This window comes from Equus przewalskii, chromosome 6, assembly GCF_037783145.1.
Source record: "Equus przewalskii isolate Varuska chromosome 6, EquPr2, whole genome shotgun sequence".
NCBI classification, from domain to species: Eukaryota; Metazoa; Chordata; class Mammalia; order Perissodactyla; family Equidae; genus Equus; species Equus przewalskii.
The window spans coordinates 34,601,997-34,620,451 of NC_091836.1; the positions used below are offsets into that span (position 1 = coordinate 34,601,997).

Genomic DNA, 18,455 nt, shown 5'->3' on the forward strand with positions numbered 1-18,455 from the left:
TTACAATTTAACACAATAAATTCTTTGATAAGGGAAATTCAGAATGCTCCAGGAGCTCGAAGGAGGAGCAGGGAGGTGGCTGGGGAGGGTTCCACAGAGGAGGTGATGAATGAGGACTCAGCCAGGAGAAAAGTACAGGTGTAGAGGGAGCAGAGGGAATGCCAGATGAAGACCTGGAAGAAAGAGAAACAGTGGCGTGTTTTAGAAACTATGAGATTGTGGGGACCTGGAATTGGCCACCCCAAGATATGTCTCCTTGGTATCAGGATTATTTGAGGCTGATTGCTTTTGATAAACTGGGACAGGCAAGGAGGCTCTGAGGAATGGAACTTGCCCTTTGTTAGGACATATTTACATTTGTAAGGTAAATCTCTATCTGTAAAAGCTGCCTCCCTCTCTGTACCAGGAAGAAGAAAGGAGATGACCTTCTCTCTAAAAACTCTTAATCAATACCAAAGGCAAGGACTTAAATCTGCATTTTATTGTGCTTCTCTGGTAACGTCCTGTAACTGACTTCCCTCCCCCTCCCAACATTGGCATTCCTTAAGGATTAAGCATCTTTCCTTAGGCTAGGAACTGATTGCTGAGCTCACCTGTGACCGCCCAGCTCCAGACAATCGACTTGCCTCCGGCTACGCCCTCTGAGACAGCAGACCACTACCTGCTGTGTCCATCAAGCGCTGTGCTGATGGGGCAATCTTGTGACTATTGTGGGAGGGACATTTCAATCACATGTGAAACACCCCTGTTTGGGGGTATATAACCACTCTGTGTACCCCACTTCTTCGGTGTCCTTTCTTCCTTCGGGAAGAAAGGCCCCAGGCCATGGTTCCTCATAAAGCTTTGTTTAATTTTCTCTTGCTATTCTGTCTCATGTGAATTTAATTCGTTCTCCAGCCAGATGAACCCCCATTTGGGGAGAGGAAATGTCCTCCTCCCCTACAAGATTGACTTACAGAGTATAGAGAAGCACGTGGTGAGGGAGGTATGCAGGCACATATCCCCAGAGCCCTTATAAACCGTAATAAAGATAAAGAGTTTAGGCTTTATTCTGATGGGAATGGGGGCCACTGAAGGTTCTCAGGCAGGGAGAAGAATAATCAGATTTCCATTTTCTAAGCTCTCTCTGTCTATTGTGTGGGGAATGGATCAGAGGAGGCTGCCTGGAGGCAGGCAGACTTTTGCGATAATTTAGGGGGGAGATGGTAGCAGTAGAGACGGAATCAAGGGGATGGATGTGAGGGTTTTTAGGGGGTAGAATCAAAACTGCTTGGTGATTGATTGAATCTGGGAGGTAAAGAAGCAGACAAGTAGGACTTGGTCACATTTGCAGCCACACTCCTTCTATCTGTTCCTAGAACACACCAAGCAAGTGTTTGCCTTAGGGCTTGTACCTGCTTCCGTCAGCTAACTCCAGATCTTCACAGGGCCGGCTCCTTCTCTGCATCCACGTCTCAACACAAAGTCAGCTCCTCAAACATGCCTTCCCTTCCTACCCTTCAAACAGCCAACAGCAGCCCCCCTACCAGCCGTTCTCTATGATGTTTCCATGGGTTTTTTCCCCTATCATTTATCACTATCTTACTTTATTCTATTTTATCCTATCCTATCCTGGCTATCTACTTAAATGTGAACACCATTAAAGCAGACATCTTGTCTGTCTTGTTTACCACTACATTCTATTATTTGAAAAGAGTCTGGCAAATAAAGGACACTCAATAAATAGGAAGTTCATCTCTTGCCGTTTCTCCTCCTATTCTAAGTTCCAGCCAGAAGGAACAAATCACAGCGCTCTAAATACGCTGGATAGCTTTGCATGTGCTGCTTCCTCTGTGTAGAATTCCCTCCCCGCCCTTTCTTCTCTTTGCTAACTCCTCATTGTCCCCCAACACTTTGTTTTTATCACATTTCAATACCCTGTCTGTTTCCCCACTGGAAAGAAGGAAGTTGAGGGCATCATGTATTCCAAAGACCTAGCCAAGATAGATAGATAACAGACACTCAGTAAATGTTTATACGGATCACCTGGGAGCTTGTTAGAAATGCAGAATCTTGGCCCTCACCCCAGATGGAATGAATCAATCTGTGTTTAGCAAGGTCTCCAGGTGATTTGTCTTCCCATGAAAATTCAAGGAGCACTATTTTATTTCATTCTTTTATTTTTAAGATTTTCCTTTTTTTATTGAGACTCCAATGTGTGCTTTTTTTTTTTTTTGAGGAAGATTAGCCCTGAGCTAACTACTGCCAGTCCTCCTCTTTTTGCTGAGGAAGAATGGCCCTGAGCTAACATCCGTGCCCATCTTCCTCTATATTATATGTGGGACGCCTACCACAGCATGGCGTGCCAAGTGGTGCCATGTCCACACCCGGGATCCGAACCCGCGAACCCTGGGCCGCCCAGAAGCTGAACGTGTGAACTTAACCACTGCGCCACTGGGCTGGCCCCTATTTTATTCTTTTTTAAAGATTTTAGTTTTTTTTCTTTTTCTCCCCAATGCCCCCCAGTACATAGTTGTATATTTTTAGTTGTGGGTCCTTCTAGTTGTGGCATGTGGGATGCTGCCTCAGCGTGGCTTGATGAGTGGTGCCATGTCTGTGCCCACGATTGGAACCAGCGAAATCCTGGGCTGCCGAAGTGGGGCCACAGGGCGGCCCCAAGGAGCACTATTTTAATGACAATAATATTCAGCCTAAGTGTAACTGGGAGGCCTTGTAGTGATCTATAAGGCAAGTGTAGGGGAGGAGGACATTTCCTCTCCCCAAGTGGGGGTTCATCTGGCTGGAGAACGAATTAAATTCACATGAGACAGAATAGCAAGAGAAAATTAAACAAAGCCTTATGAGGAACCATGGCCTGGGGCCTTTCTTCCCGAAGGAAGAAAGGACACCGAAGAAGTGGGGTACACAGAGTGGTTATATACCCCCAAACAGGGGTGTTTCACATGTGATTGAAATGTCCCTCCCACAATAGTCACAAGATTGCCCTGTCAGCACAGTGCTTGATGGACACAGCAGGTAGTGGTCTGCTGTCTCAGAGGGCGTAGCCGGAGGCAAGTCGATTGTCTGGAGCTGGGCGGTCACAGGTGAGCTCAGCAATCAGTTCCTAGCCTAAAGAAAGATGCTTAATCCTTAAAGAAATGCCAACCTTGGGAGGGGGAGGGAAGTCAGTTACAGGAGGTTACCAGACTAGCACAATAAAATGCAGATTTAAGTCCTTGCCTTTGGTATTGACTAAGAGTTTCTAGAGAGAAGGTCATTCCCTTTCTTCCTGGTACAGAGAGGCACCTTTTACAGATAGAGATTTACCTAACAAATGTAAATGTGTCCTAAGGAAGGGCAAGTTCTATTCCTCAGAGCCTCCTTCCCTGTCCCAGTTTATCAAAAGCAATCAGCCTCAAATAATCCTGATGCCAAAGAGACATATCTTGCGGTGGCCAATTCCAGGTCCCCACACAAGGCAGGTATGGTAAAGAAAAGCGCATGGCACTGGGAATCCGACAAACCTGATTGGAATTTTTTATCAGTTATAACACTTAAACAGTTGTTGTGAAATAATAAATATGAAAGGCTTGGTACCTGATGCGGGGTCGGTGAGCCGACGAGTCGAAAGAAAGATTTCTTTGACTCTTAAGATCTGGCAGTAGTGCTCTTTTATTTAGAGAGTAGAATAGCATGGGGACAGGACCCATGGGCAGTCAGAGTTTCTGCTGCTGCTGCAAATTTGGGTGAAGAGTAAGGCTAAATTTAAGGCATAGGTATGTGAGTTATCTCTTTACAAGACAAAGAATATGTAAAAAAGTTAAAGGGGTATCAGTGCCCGTAGGGTCTGGCCATTTGGCTGTCCCACAACTTTCAGATAAGAATCAAACCGGATTGAGTAAATGGCAGAAGTCACCGCTTGAATTTTATCCTCAGCTAAAGACAAAGGAGGATTTGTGTGTGTGTGTGGGGGGGGTCAGTTACATGAGATGCCAGACAGTAACCAACTTAAGTTCTTCCCTCTGGCATTGATTAAGAGCTTCTAGAGATAAGACCATCCCCCCTTCTTCCTGGCACAGAGAGGGAGGCATCTTCACTGATAGAGGTTTCCCTTAGAAATGTAAATATTTCCCAACAAAGGGGCAAACAAATTCCACTCCTTGGAGCCTGAATCTCATCTGTAGTTTTAAAAGTAACCAGCCTAAAAATCCTCATCAGTACCTACTTAATAAATCGTAGTATCTCTCTCCTCTGGAAGATTCCAAGGCTGATAACTAGGAGATCCAGCCTCTAGATCGGGTATTGTCACCAATTCACTAAATCATGGAACCACAGAATCAGAAGGGATTTTCATATAGATACCATTTATTTTAGCAACCTTGGGTTTTAGATCTAGAAACTAAGGCTCATAGCTAGGCTAGAGATCAAGTTTTCGGAGTTCAGTGCTCTGCCACACAGCTTCCTCATTTGTGAAATTAGGAAAATAATACCCTCTCCTATTTGTCTCACAGGTGACACCTAACTTTCATAAGGGCGTGAGAGCTCTTTGAAAATGCAAGGTATCATTATTATTGTTTTTTCCTAAAGATAGGCACTGAGCTGCCATCTGTTGCCAATCTTTATTTATTTTTATTTTCTTCTTCTCCCCAAAGCCCCCCAGTACATAGTTGTACATTCTTGTTGTAAGTCCTTCTGGTTGTGCTATGTGGGATGCTGTCTCTCCATGGCTTGATGAACGGTACCATGTCTGTGCCCAGGATCCAAACCTGCGAAACCCTGGGCCACCGAACCGTGCGACCTTGACCACTCAGCCATAGGGCTGGCCCCTATTACTGCTTTTTCATTCTAGGTTGTATTATACATGTTGGGATTTGTAAGATTTCCCTCCATCAAGAAAGTTAGAGTAGACTAATGCTTACTAAATTCTTTCTAAATTCACACTTTTGAGAAAGGGTAGAATTTGGAGGAATTGTTACTATTGTAATTTATAATTACAATAATCAGTTTATCATTAAATCACTTAAATCTCTTTATAATGATATCTAAGCCTCAGCAGATGGATTGCTTATTTTAATCAAAATAAAATTCCAAAAGAAATAAAAATCTTTTCTATGTAATAAACAGTTGAAGAGATTTATTCATATCTGGCAAAAGGAAAGTTTAGGAGTGTTCTCTTTGTAATAACTTTAGTGGTGGAGTAAATAAAGCAATAGATCTATGCGAAAAGGAAACATGAGTGGGTATTTCTAGATCTGTTCTCTCTGAAAATGAGATTATTGCCCACCGCTGAAACAAATGAGAAAAAAGATTCTTCCCCCACCCCCCAAAGGAGTTTACAAATAGAAATCCTAGGTTGGCCCTTTACTTCAGGGTTTCTATTACGAGTGCTTTATTCTCTTCTCCGACCTTGTAAGTTTCAACATCGAGTCCTCTTAAAGAGAAGGTAAGGTTTCCGCGGGCTCAGTGTAGAGAGCTAGTTTATTCTGGAACGGGGCTGGAAGTTGGGCCAGGTAGAAAGGTGAACACCTAACTGAAGGAGAGTCAGGAGGCCTGGGTATTTGTTCTGCCACTGACCTTGAATAAGTCACTTGACATCTGGGCTTCCTCACAAATCCGAGATTGCATCTAGCCGTACAAATTTGCTTGTATAGGTGGCCCTAGCAGTAGCAGCGCTAAGCACAGCTAGGAAGGAAAATAGGAAGGGGGGGGGGCAAAGGAAGTGGGGAAAAAAAAGAAGAAATGGGGAGACATCTAAGAGGTTAGGACCAGGGGAGAACAAGGTTATAGGTGAGGCTTGATGGTTCCCTGCCTAGGAATTGCCAGCCCTGGGGCAGAAACGGAAGGGTGGGGCTGGACATGAAAACAGTTTCATTCCTACTTACTTTACCGTTTTTATCTCAATCATCACTTTGACTTCAGAGTACACACCTAATGCAGCCGAATTGCTTGGAGGCTTGTCCTACTCTTAAATCATTTTGAGTGAAGCTTGACTTAAACCCATCATTGCTCAGTACCCTTTCGTTACACAAAACCTCCAAGTAAACCCAGGTGACCTCTGTATTTTATCGTTCCGCTGTCAGCTTTCACAGGATTTTAGCAGGAGAACCAAACCCGCAGAAGTAAATGGGAAAGGGCAACGATCAGGATATCGGATCAGGGACACGGTCGGGGAAGCTCTCCCGGGCGTCGCAGGACTCGGCGTCCTGCAGGACGCGCGGGGCGGCGCGGCCGGACTGCATTTCCCAGGCTCCGTCGCCCCACGTGGCCCCGCCCCCTCCGCCGCTGCGGTCCCGCCCCCCTCGCCCCGGACTGCTCGGATCTGGGCTGGCCCGACTTCCCAGCGGCCCCGTGCGGCCCGGGCATGCCCAGTACGGGCGCGGTGGCCCCAGCCCTGGAAGCGCCCGGGTGGGAGCGGGCGGAGGGGCGCGGAGGAGCCGAGCGGGCCCGCAGTGGGCGAGGGGCTGGCCGCGCCGGAGCCGCGGCGGCGGAGCTGCCGGGTAGGTGCAGGCGCGGGCGAGCCAGGGCATTGACGTCCCGCACCCGGCGCGCGGCAGGGGCCCTGGGCAGCAGGGCTGGTGAGGGCGTGTGAGGGCAGGCAGGGCCGGAGCGCGGAGGCGTGTGGTTCCCGGCAGGGGCTTCGGGAGGGGGGCTGCTGGCGGGGCGGGGCAGTGCCGGGCCGGGGTGCGGGACTCTGCCCCAGGTGCGGCGCGGCTACCTTTAGCTCTCCATGCGATCGCGGGTGGGCGTGCTCCGCACCTGTGCACAGCTGTGGTTGCGGAGGCAGACTAGTTTCCGGTCGAAATTGTCAAGGAGCTGCGAAGGAGACCGGTCCAAGCGGACACACGTGCTCGGAGGCAGTCCGTGGAGGCCCGGTGAGAAGTGAGGATGCTTCCCTTTGCTGTACCTAGAGTAGGATATGACGGCTTCCTGCTTTCTGGATTTGGGTTTACTGACTTAGAAATGAAAGTACGTGACTGTGCCTCCGAAGGTGCTTACTAAGTTCTAATGACTGTTAGGAATTTAATGGCCAGCTGTATTCCCAGGTCTAAGAGAAGGTATTTGTCCATGGGATGCTCGGGTTAAACAAAAATGCTCATTGCAAAGCTTGAGTAAGAAGTCCCTGCTGAAGGTTAGAACGCCAGGGTTTTGAAGTTCGCTGTAGCCTTTCACTTGCTGTGTTCTTGGGCAGGCCGTTTAACCTGGAGACTCTGTTTCTCCATCTGTATAATAATGTGAACCAGATGCACCTTATTTCCTTCCAGCTCAATTGTACTCTCCTCGCTTTTATTTTCTGGTACCCTTTTATTCGGTCTCTGTGTGGTCTTAAATTGTGGCAAGTTACTTTTCTGCATGCCTCAGCTTTTTGTCAAATCGGACAAGCCTCTCCGTATAAAATTGAAATGACTTGGTCCTTCAAAGGCCGTTGTTGGTCAGTAGGTAATCTGCCACTTGGTATGTGCAGGAGCCAGGTGTTCATGGCCACGGTTCAGATACCACAGCTGTTCTTCTGGACTAGGACTGACATGCTTCAAGCTCCCTGTCAGTGCTCTGTGAGAAATCCACACTAAGTAATGGGCTTCCTTAAACTTCCAAGGTAGCTCATTCTTTAGGGGGATTATGTTTATGTAGAAGTTGTGATTTTCATGTTAGTGCATTTTATACCAAACTGTGAAGAAGTTTTACACCTTTAATTTATGGATGAGGATGTAGGTGGTTAAGAGTGAATCCATGATGGTCTTTACAGATGAAGTGTCTTGTGTGTCGCTGAGCATTTACTGTTCACCTGGCACGGAGTTATCCTCTCTCTCTGAGGTATTTTTTTGTTTTTAAGGGGGAATATTAGCAGAAATATCTTACCTTAGAAACTTCTCTACCTGAGATGAGTTCATCTGTATAGGATGTGACCTAAGGAGCTGATGGTACCTGTAGTGTGGTGCAAGTTGTCTTCCTACTGCTGTATTCCCTGCTCTTCCAGTCCTGGGTGGCAGTAGTCCAGTCGGGTCAGTGAGGTAGTTTGGTGAAGTAGTTATAGGTCAGGGGAATGTGTGCTTATGTTTTGAAATTTGAGGCTTATACAAGCTGCCTGTGAAATTCTGTCATTGTGGTCTAAAATTGAGAATACCCTTGATTGGTTTAGTCAGGTTTAAGAACTTTAGAATCCCAAGTTCTTAGTAAAATTTTTGAAAATGGGTTTTCCATTCACCTTAAAGACATTAAATGGGAGCATAGTATTTTAAGAATATTTATACACAGGAACTTGCAAGTTGTTAATTTTTGAAGTTAAATTTCTCATTCCCCTGAGGAATCAATAACATGGGAAAGCCGAAGTGTTTTAAAGAATATTTATACAAATGAACTTTTTTTGGCCTAGTTTGAAATTTGTTTCTTGTATGTATACATTTAAAGGTGGAAAACATAGGAAGGCCTGTTGGGAGGTCTTGGTGGCAGTTTCACATCATACCTTTTAACCTAACTGTGTGCTGGAGGGCCCTGTGTGTGAAGTGCATATTTAGTAATTTTTGTTAGAGCTTTCATCTTGTTCGTATTTTCATTCAAGTGTTTGAGGTAATACATCAAGCATAAACATTGTTTAAGAGGATATTGAAATGTGGTTATCACCCATCTCCAAATCCTCAAAAGTACTTGGAATGTATAGGAGGGATAATTAGGGACATCAAGGCCTGGAGAGGAGACCACTGGTTCAAGAGCATGTTTACCTCATGTCCAAGGGAAAGGGTGGTAAGTGGTTAAAGAAAAAAAAAAAAACCCAAAAACCTTGTGGATTTCAGGTTTCAGCAGCTGCAGGTATAATCTCATGTAGGTCACTGTGCTAATATCTACCTAAGTGCTAGAACCTGCTGCACTCCTGTTAGAGGTGTAAGTACGTGGAAAAATGTCATGTAGTAAGTCCATGAAGTACAGATCTTCAGCCTACAGTGAGGTTACAGCCTGAGAAACCCATCGTAAACTGAAAATATCATAAGCTGAAAATGCATCTAATACACCTAATTTACTGAACATCATAGCTTAGCCTAGCCTACCTTCAGGGTGCTCAGAGCACTTAACTTTAAACTTTGTAGCCTACAGTTGGGCAAAATCATCCAACACATTGTCTCTTTTTATAATAGTGTTGAATATCTTGTGTAATTTAATGGACACTGGACTGAAAGTGAAAAACTGAATGGTTGTAAGTGTATTGGTTGTAGCCCTTGTGGTCGTGTGGCTGACTGAGAGATCGGGCTCACTGCTGCTGCCGCCCTCCGGCATCATGAGAGAGTATTGTACTGCATATTGCTCGCCCGAGGAAAGATCAAAGTTCAAAACATGAAGTATGGTTTCTATTGCATGTGTGTTGTTTTTGCACCATCATAAAGTAGAAAAATGTAAGTCGAACCTTCCTAAGTGGGGACCGTCTGTAACTTATTTTTTAAGATAAATATTTTTTCCCCTCATTGTGCTCCATCTGTTTCCAGGTCCTTCATGATGAAAGATTTTGGGACGCTTCTCTGTCCTCTGTGTAGTTGGTAGTTGGGGTGGTGAAGAGATGGCTGACAGTGTCAAAACCTTTCTCCAGGACCTTGCCAGGGTAAGTACATCAAGTCATCTCTTGACCTGTTTGCTGACTAGGAAATCCTTTAGGTGTTTTTGGAATTTTTATCATATTTGTTGGGTGCTTCACATACAGGTTTTCATTCTGATCCACACCACTCAAGATAGGGATTACCCTGAATCTTGCTGAGATGTGGCAGACCCATCTAGTGAGTGTCTGTAGAATTGGAACCCTGGTTAGCTTGGCTCCAGAGCCTTTTTTTTTTTTTTTTGACTTTTTTATTTTGGAATAATTTTAGACTTAAAGAAAAGTTGCAGGATAGTACAGAGAATTCCCCTACGTTCTTCACCAGGTTCCCCTAATGTTTATCATCTTATGTAACCATGGTACATTGGTCAAAACTCAGCAGTGAACATTGGCACAGCACTATTACATAAACTACTTCATTTGGATTTACATTACAGAACCTATCTTTTTTCCCCCCATTCTACAAGGTGCAGATGATGATGCTCTAGGAAAGTGTCCCATAAAGATCTGTTTAGGACCTAGTCACCCAAGTTACCAGTAGCACAAAATTCCATGATAATGGGTTTTTGAGGTCTCATGCCCTAGTTGTAGCCCCTGTAGCTGTATTCCCAGGAGCAGGAGAGAGGCCAGCTCTGATGGGGATGTACGTGTGGGCTTCCTTCCTGAATGGGAGTGTTTAAAAGTTTATTACATTTGAGTAAAAGAGGGAGACCTACTCTTAAGTGATTCTGAAAAAAATATATAAATAAATGGGGCAAAATATTAATCTGGTGAATCTGGAGAAAGGCTATTTGAAAGTTCTCCATTCTGCAGCTCTTTTGTATATTGGGAAGTTTTTCAAAATAAAAAAATTAAGCCATGTAGGAAAGTAAGTACAATGGTTTCCTCTGTTATTTCACTTCACTGTATGTAACTTTGGAAAGGCTTCTCTGATCCATAATCTTTTTTAAAAAATAATACCCTTGTCTATAGGGAATCAAAGACTCCATCTGGGGAATTTGTACCATCTCAAAGCTAGATGCTCGAATTCAGCAAAAGAGAGAGGAGCAGCGTCGAAGAAGGGCAAGTAGTGTCCTGGCACAGAGGAGAGCCCAGAGCATAGAGAGGAAGCAAGAGAGGTAAGGAGTGGAGGCTGACGTCAGGAGAGGTCTGAGCGCCCTTCTGGAAGGCACTTCAAGAGATGATTGATCTTTAGTATAGAATTAAAGCCCTACATAGTGACTTGAAGTTCCAGTACCCCATTATTTGTTTTTTGTACTTTTTCCCAAAAAAATGTTATAGGTGATTTTTTTTTTTCCCCCCACAGTGAATTGAACTAGGGTCTAGCAATAATCCTTGCTCAAGATATCATGATGTTTAAAAAAAATAATCAGAATGGTGAATAGAGGACCACAAAAAAAATTATTTGGATTGACAGGTACTTCTGGGAGAGCCTATGTGGATTTATTCATTGATAGAAGAACTTCAGACATTCTCTTTTAATCTTCTCCAATCTTGGATTTTAGAAAATACATTTTTTCCTTTTTAAGAAAAGCTGCTTTTCTAGAAATATTTTAGCCTTTTCTCATTAACTGACATTAGGAGAACAGTAGGTACTGGAAAAATAATATGGTAACAACAAAAGATATAAAATGGAGAGCTAGTGAATGACAATATGGAAATAACCTATATGCCTTATAAGCTAAAAATGCGTGGTCTTTTCCAGTGAGCCACGTATCGTTAGTAGAATTTTCCAGTGCTGTGCTTGGAATGGTGGAGTATTCTGGGTAAGTTGTTTTTCCTCGAATTCCAAGTACCTTACAAACATCTTCAGATTGTTGCTATATTAATGATTCTCAAATGTTTTCTTGAAATTTAGACAAGTAGCTTTCACCTGCTGATAAATGCTTAAGACCATAACTCAGGATTCTGTGCACTTGTAGTGATTTTATTCCCACTCAAAGAACTCTTCTATGCAAGTGTCATGGATAGCCCTGAATATACACTTGTATTTTTTAGAAAAATGACTCGTTCACAAGTTTTAATGTTGTTAGAGGTAACAGTTTCTCTTCACATTGTCTGGACGTTTTGGCCAGGAGCAACAATGGGGGATCAGAGGGGCAGGGCAGATGGTCAAGGGCAAGGTTCTCCCTGCATCTGGTCATGTCAGTCTACTAGAACTGATTACTGTTGAAACTCAGACTTGGAAAGATTGCCTGCCATTGACTGGGAACCAACATGGGCTAAAGTGAAATTTGCCTACTTTGAAGGGCAGGTAGTTAAATATATTTCCTTTGACTTGGAATTCAATACAATTCAATTTGTCTTAATCTAAGTATTTCATAGATGTTTTCAGATGTTAGCTTTAATTAATAAAATATTACTGTGTACTTAGTATATGCCTGTATTTTGGCCTGAATACTATTTTAAATGTTCTTCTGTGCCCCCCAAAGTTTCACTGTTTTTATGGGCTGCGTCAGGTTTGTATCTCTTAGCAGGAGAATTGGGAAGTACAAATGGGTCCAATTTTGGTGCCTCTTCAGGCCTCCAAATTTATCAAAGGCACCTCCCTCTGGAAAATAATTACACTGAAACTTAGAACTCCTGTTTTAAAGAAGGGCTTTTAATGTTTACCTTATTGCTTCTTTCCTTTAGTTCAGTCTTCTCTTGTTTTATCGAGTGTTTATTCCTGTGCTTCAGTCAGTAACAGCCCAAATTATTGGTAAGTATATACATTGCTCCGTGCTGTCTGTTGGGATGGGAGTGGGAGATGTTTTCCTGTCTCTCTCAGTTGGTTGAACAAATCTATGAACCAGGAGCTTTAGATATTTTTAACTCAAACCTCTTAGCTCTTTGAATGGGTACCGTTATCGATATTATTTTATGGATGAAGGAATGAAAGTTAGCTACCCAGGTTATAAACCATTGGTAAGTGGCCAAGCCGGGATTTAAACCCAGGTGGTTTCCTACATATGGTGTGGTGTTAGTCCTGTGACGTCTCAGTCACCACCAGGTAAGCAGGTTTGTCTCGAGGTAAGCAGCACATATCTCTGAATTGGAGTTGTGGCCAGAATTGGTGTGTCTTTGAAGAACGGGACGATCTGAAATAGGCATAGTGATGTGCTGGTAGGAAACAAAGATGTATGTGTGTCAGGGGTGGGGAACAGTAGTCACAAACTAGGGGTTCCATGTTTGGTCTTGTGGTTTTCCATTTCTCCAGTTAAACTATCAACTCTTCCCCTTTCATAGGTGATCCATCACTACATGGAGATGTTTGGTCTTGGCTGGAATTCTTCCTCACGTCAATTTTCAGTGCTCTTTGGGTGCTCCCCCTGTTTGTGCTTAGCAAAGTTGTGAATGCCATCTGGTTTCAGGTAGGTCCAGGGCGGAATGGCGTCTGGGTCCTATAGCATGATGGGTTGATAAGTGGCAGGTTTCAGCTGTGAAGTTAGTGGCCATGTAGGGAGCAATTTCACAGCCTTAACCTTCCTTGGTTAAGCAGCCAGTGAGTGACCTTTGTGTTCTTTTAAAATGGAATTATTGTCTCAGGTCACTGGAGCATCTTATTGTCAGGTGTCTGGGGGCTTTTCTCACCTGACAGGTCTAATGGCAGATCATTGGCCTTAGTTTTGGGATGGATATGGAAGTCATTTAATTCGTGTTTTGGTGAGCTACTTTCTCTATTACAGGACATAGCTGATCTGGCATTTGAGGTATCCGGGAGGAAGCCTCACCCATTCCCTAGTGTTAGCAAAATAATTGCTGACATGCTCTTCAACCTTTTGCTGCAGGCTCTTTTCCTCATTCAGGTGAGACTGGCCTTCTGGGCACATGGGCAGATAAAAAAAAAAAAGCTCACTAGAGGGAGCTTCACAAAGACAGAGTATTGCATTTATACTGGGGCAGATATGCTTTGTGGGAGGTAATGATTTTTAAATCATTTTTTCACAGAAACTAGAGAATTTAAAAATCATAAAATGATAAGAAACATGAATTTTCTGCCCTTCCCTGCCACCCTGGGCATTCTCCACTCTTCTGCTGTTCAGAAACTTGAAGCAACTATGAGGTTATCAGGGCAGAGGGTGATGGCCCAGAGTGTCAGGTGAATAGTCTCGGAAGCTTTGGAATTAAGATTTTTTCCGTATTTGTTCTTCAGGGGATGTTTGTGAGTCTCTTTCCCATCCATCTTGTTGGTCAGCTGGTTAGTCTCCTGCATATGTCCCTTCTCTACTCACTATACTGCTTCGAATATCGATGGTTTAATAAAGGTAAGTCTATCTAAAGAAACTCAGAACTTGGAGACCTGGTTTGGAAATGCAGCTGCTAAGCAGACTTAAACTATTCAATACTTAGGCCATGGGCAAACTGTCTTTGGAAGGACGTAGCCTCTTTGGCAAGAGGGAACTTACATTTGGCTTAGGGAGTTTAACCTTTAGCTTTGATGCTGGAAGATAAGGCAATGTAGTATTATCTTTATGGTGCTTAATGTGCTGTAGCTGTGCCTGAGCCATAAGGTGGCATAAATGAGCACGAGTTAATTCTGAATTAGAGAAATTAATTTGACGTCAGTGCATTGCATTCAGATTCTTTTGGGGATTTTTTTTTTTTAAGGTTATGAAAGTTAACATCCTTGTGAAATTACAGTTGTACATCATTATTAGTCATGTTGTAGGTACACCATTTCACCCCTAGTACCCTCCCCCCACCCCCCTTTCCCCTGGCAGCCACCGATCAGTTCTCTTTGTCCATATGTTAACTACCACCTATGAGTGGAGTCATACAGAGTTTGTCTTTCTCTGTCTGGCTTATTTCACTCAACATAATACCCTCAAGGTCTATCCATGTTGTTGTGAATGGGACGACTTTGTCCTTTTTTATGGCTGAGTAGTATTCCAGTGTGTGTGTGTGTCTGTGTGTGTGTGTGTGTGTCTGTGTGTCTGTGTGCGTGCTACATCTTCTTTATCCAATCATCAGTTGCTGGGCACTGAGGTTGGTTCCATGACTTGGCTATTGTGAATAATGCTGCGATGAACATAGGGGTGCATGGAACTTTTGGAATTGCTGATTTCAGGTTCTTAGGATAGATACCCAGTAGTGGGATGGCTGGGTCATAAGGTATTTCTATTCTTAACTTTTTGAGGAATCTCCATACTGTTTTCCATAGTGGCTGCACCAGTTTGCATTCTCTTTTGGGGATATTTTTAAAGCCCATGGCATATTTTTCTGGGTGTGTATGGTTGAAAGAAGTTAATTGATTTCTAGAAGATGGCTGCTTTTTTATTTGATATCTTGGTTTCTTCAAGACTAATTCTGACAGGATGCTGGTGGTGTCATTCATAATTCACTTCACCTGCCAGCTTTGAAATTATGATTAGTGAATTGTGAAAACTTTGCATAGAAACTTTATATCAGAGTAGGACAATTCTAATTCATCCACTTTAACCTGTGTTCTACATGGCAGATCTGCACCTAAAACTCAAACCTCGAATAATTTGTCAATCATATTTAGTCTTTTGACTAAAAGGAAATACGCAGTCTAATTGTATTGGCTCTCTTGTTTTAGGAATTGAGATGCACCAGCGGTTGTCCAACATAGAAAGGAATTGGCCGTACTACTTTGGATTCGGTTTGCCCTTGGCTTTCCTCACAGCAATGCAATCCTCATACATTATCAGGTAATTTGGCTGGAGGGACTTGAAGGGGAGAAGTAAAAATACTCAACGTAGGGAGCACCTTCTGTATGCCTGGTTCTGTGCTAGGCATTCTGCATTCTTATTTGGCCATCAGGATTTTTTCCCTTGACGGATAGTCATAGACATTTGTCAGTTAGCATTAAAATTAAAATCTAGTCTGCATGATCCTATATGCCATATTCTTTGTTCTATGCTGCCTCCTGGGGCAGTGTTAAACATAGCCAATGGTGAGAAAAATCTTTTGGTGTTTTGTTTTTGAAAGATGTGTTTGATATATTAAGGTTTCATCAAGCCACGATGTTAGTGCTGGAGACAAAGGAACTTGGGCTTCTAATATCACAGAGTCATGACTGTTATGATGGTGATTAATTATTTTCTTTTGTTTACAGTGGTTGCCTCTTCTCTATCCTCTTTCCTTTATTCATTATCAGCGCCAATGAAGCAAAGACCCCTGGCAAAGCGTAGTAAGTATTAGCCAAAGTCTAGTAAGTTTTTTCTGTGTAAAGGATTGGGGCTATAATGAGACAATTATGTGAATGAGACTTTTTTTTTTAAAATAACCTCTTATATTGCAGGAAAACATTAATACACAATTTAATGAGAGAAAATCATTTCTGGTGTATATCCCCAAATTTTCCCCAAGCACGTATGCACAAAAATTTTTTAAAAATTGATGCCATTATACATATTCTTAAAATTTAACAATTCACTGAATATATAAGGCATTTGTAAACACCTGTAGTTAAGCTCATTTTTGTAAGAATGGCCAATTTTTAAAAAAAGTAGTGCACCATGTGATCTGGCTACATGAGTTTATTGATAATAGTAAAACAAGGTATTTCAGAATGAATCTTTATCAATAATAGCACTCCAAAAGTTTTATCATTTCAAAGAAAAGCTCAATTAATCTTTGGTCAATTTTGGTTAAGGCAGTGAGGATACATGTATAGGAACTTCAGATCTGTTTGGGTTTTTGCACGCTCTTACAGTCCAGCACTGCTAGTATATATTTTAGTAGGTATAATTGACATTCTCTTGAAGTTCTTGAAAGTGATATCATATGCTGTATGTGCTTCTTCAGATATAGCTTGAAGTTGTACCCTGTAGTCAGTCATAGAAAAGTATTTCCAATTAAGCGTAACTTTATTTCCTCTAATCCTGGATACTTCAAATGGTGGTTCCACTGCACTCATGACAGCCACAGGGTGCAGTGCCTTCTTTAGTTGCTGCCGGTTTAATGTTTAATCCATGTGTCTAACATCTCTACTGTCTTGATCAAATTTCAGTTGTCTTGTTTTCGCCTGGCTCATTTTAAGTTTAATATAGTCAGATAAGTTGTCAAGTAATTAAAACAATAATTTTGATCAACAATAATTTTGTTCTAACAAGTTGGGTCTTTTGCCTTTTAGCCTTTTCCAGTTGCGCCTCTTCTCTTTGGTGGTTTTCTTAAGCAACAGACTCTTCCACAAGACGGTCTACCTGCAGTCAGCCCTGAGTAGCTCAACCTCCGCAGAGAAGTTCCCTTCACCACATCCCTCTCCTGCCAAACTGAAGGCTGCTGCAGGCCACTGAGTCGCCTGCCATCCAGAGGGCACGGGTGGGATTGGAAGGAGGCTGTGGCAGCTCTTTTCCTTGTTCACCTCCCCAACCAGGGAAGGCAGGACCCACCTGCCAAGGGCCCTCTGCCTTCCCTTCTCTCTGAGGAAATGGGATTTTTGTCTCCGGTGCACGTAAGGCAGAATCTCCTGACACCAGTATGTGGATTTTTAACACCGGTGAGTCTGAAAGGACCACAGGTTTTTCTGCAGCTCTTTTTCTAGCGTTTGCCAGCCCCTGTGCCTGGACTGATTTGAATACTTTTTCCCCCTGTGCCATTTACCCTCCCGCCTCCCCTTCCTGCCTTCTATCACCCTTGGATGAATGGGTTTTGTAATTCTAGCTGTTGTATTTTGTGGACCTGTTATTTTTGTTGTTTTTCTGTGAAGCACATATATTGGATGTGGGAGGTAAAGGAGTATCTCAGTTGCTCCTGGCCGCTCCCTTTATAGCCATCACTGTCTTGTTTCTTGTAACTCAGGTTAGATTTTGGTCTCTCTTGCTCTACTGCAAAAAAACAAGCCTGAAGAGATGGGACAGAAGGAAAGACCTCACAGCCAGATCTGCAGGGTTTTGAGGAGTGATTTTTTCTTTCTTCCCTTGAAGGGGGAAAAAGCTTTTTTCACTGGTACATTTGAAGTACCCCAGCTATAGGGAGGTACCGATTTTGGACAAGTGCCACTGCAACACAGAATGCTACGAGAACCTGAACTTTTAAACTCTGGAGGTCTGAAATTTACTGTTGGCCACTGCCGGGTCTGTCTGGTATGTCAAAGGAATATTGGGTGCTGCAAATAGGAACTGAAGGGGTAAACTTATTAAACCCATTAAACCTGTGATTGGTGTTTTCCTGTCATTTTAAAGAGACTAAATGTGGGGGGAGAGTGCGGATGTCAAAACACTTGTACAATTTTAAAGTGTCATGATTAAATGTGAGCTGGTTTCCCACAAGTGTGTAATGGCTGAATTACAAATCATCACCCCAAGAAACATACTCATGGAACACGAGTTTGTCTTGGATAATTTGGTTATACCTTTGAGAGATTAGTCCTGAAAATCTTTCTCCAAGAAAGTTTGTATTATGTCATTATAATCATGTTAATATCTTGTGAGAGAATTTGGGATTGTTGCGTTATTTGTTTTAAAGTCTATATGTGCATCTCTCCTGCATATTCACAAAGGGAGAGATCATTCTAGATTTCAGTGTATTGAACATTTTCATTAGGGAAGAGATTAGACATTTGGTTAGTGGAAACTTTTACTATGTACAAGACAAAGACTTAAAAATCATTGCTGGTAGGGGCTGGCCCCGTGGCTGAATGGTTAAGTTCGTACACTCTGCTTTGGTAGCTCAGGGTTTCGCTGGTTTGCATCCTGGGCCTAGACATGGCACTGCTCATTAGGTCACGCTGAGGTGGCGTCCCACATGCCACAACTAGAAAGACCCACAATTAAAGTATACAACTAGGTACTGGGGGGACTTGGGGAGAAAAAGCGGAAAAAAAAATCATTGCTGGGAGATGTAAAACCAACTTCATTGTGCAGAAGCTTTTAAAATATTGGGCATCTTGGAAGTAAGCATTGTTTCTAGCTTGTGCAGAAAAATTTGTGAAAAACAGTTAAAATAAGAT

General features: G+C 42.9%; 1 protein-coding gene and 1 long non-coding RNA gene across 5 annotated transcripts in view; one reads left to right on the forward strand and one right to left on the reverse strand.

Annotated features, from left to right (window-relative positions):
- Window positions 1-18,455, reverse strand: part of LOC139083877 (uncharacterized) — a 22,675-nt gene continuing 4,220 nt past the window's right edge. The window contains exon 4 of the long non-coding RNA XR_011540936.1: window positions 1-173. This is a non-coding gene — a long non-coding RNA (uncharacterized lncRNA). The remainder of the gene's footprint in view (window positions 174-18,455) is intronic.
- EI24 (EI24 autophagy associated transmembrane protein) lies at window positions 6,311-17,772 on the forward strand. 4 transcript variants are annotated; one of them, XR_011540934.1, is made up of 12 exons: window positions 6,330-6,476; window positions 9,453-9,565; window positions 10,529-10,674; window positions 11,262-11,322; window positions 12,191-12,257; window positions 12,785-12,909; window positions 13,225-13,344; window positions 13,692-13,803; window positions 15,099-15,210; window positions 15,618-15,692; window positions 16,638-17,003; window positions 17,306-17,772. XR_011540934.1 is itself a non-coding variant. In XM_070623386.1 (11 exons), the coding sequence occupies exons 2-11, from the start codon at window positions 9,524-9,526 to the stop codon at window positions 16,798-16,800; spliced, it is 1,023 nt and encodes a 340-aa protein (XP_070479487.1). In that variant the 5' UTR covers window positions 6,311-6,476; window positions 9,453-9,523; the 3' UTR covers window positions 16,801-17,772. The 4 variants fall into 4 exon arrangements, 2 of the variants coding, with proteins under 2 accessions (XP_070479487.1, XP_008527565.1); XR_011540935.1 differs by lacking the exon at window positions 6,330-6,476 and adding an exon at window positions 6,797-6,851; XM_070623386.1 differs by having other exon boundaries at window positions 6,311-6,476; window positions 16,638-17,772.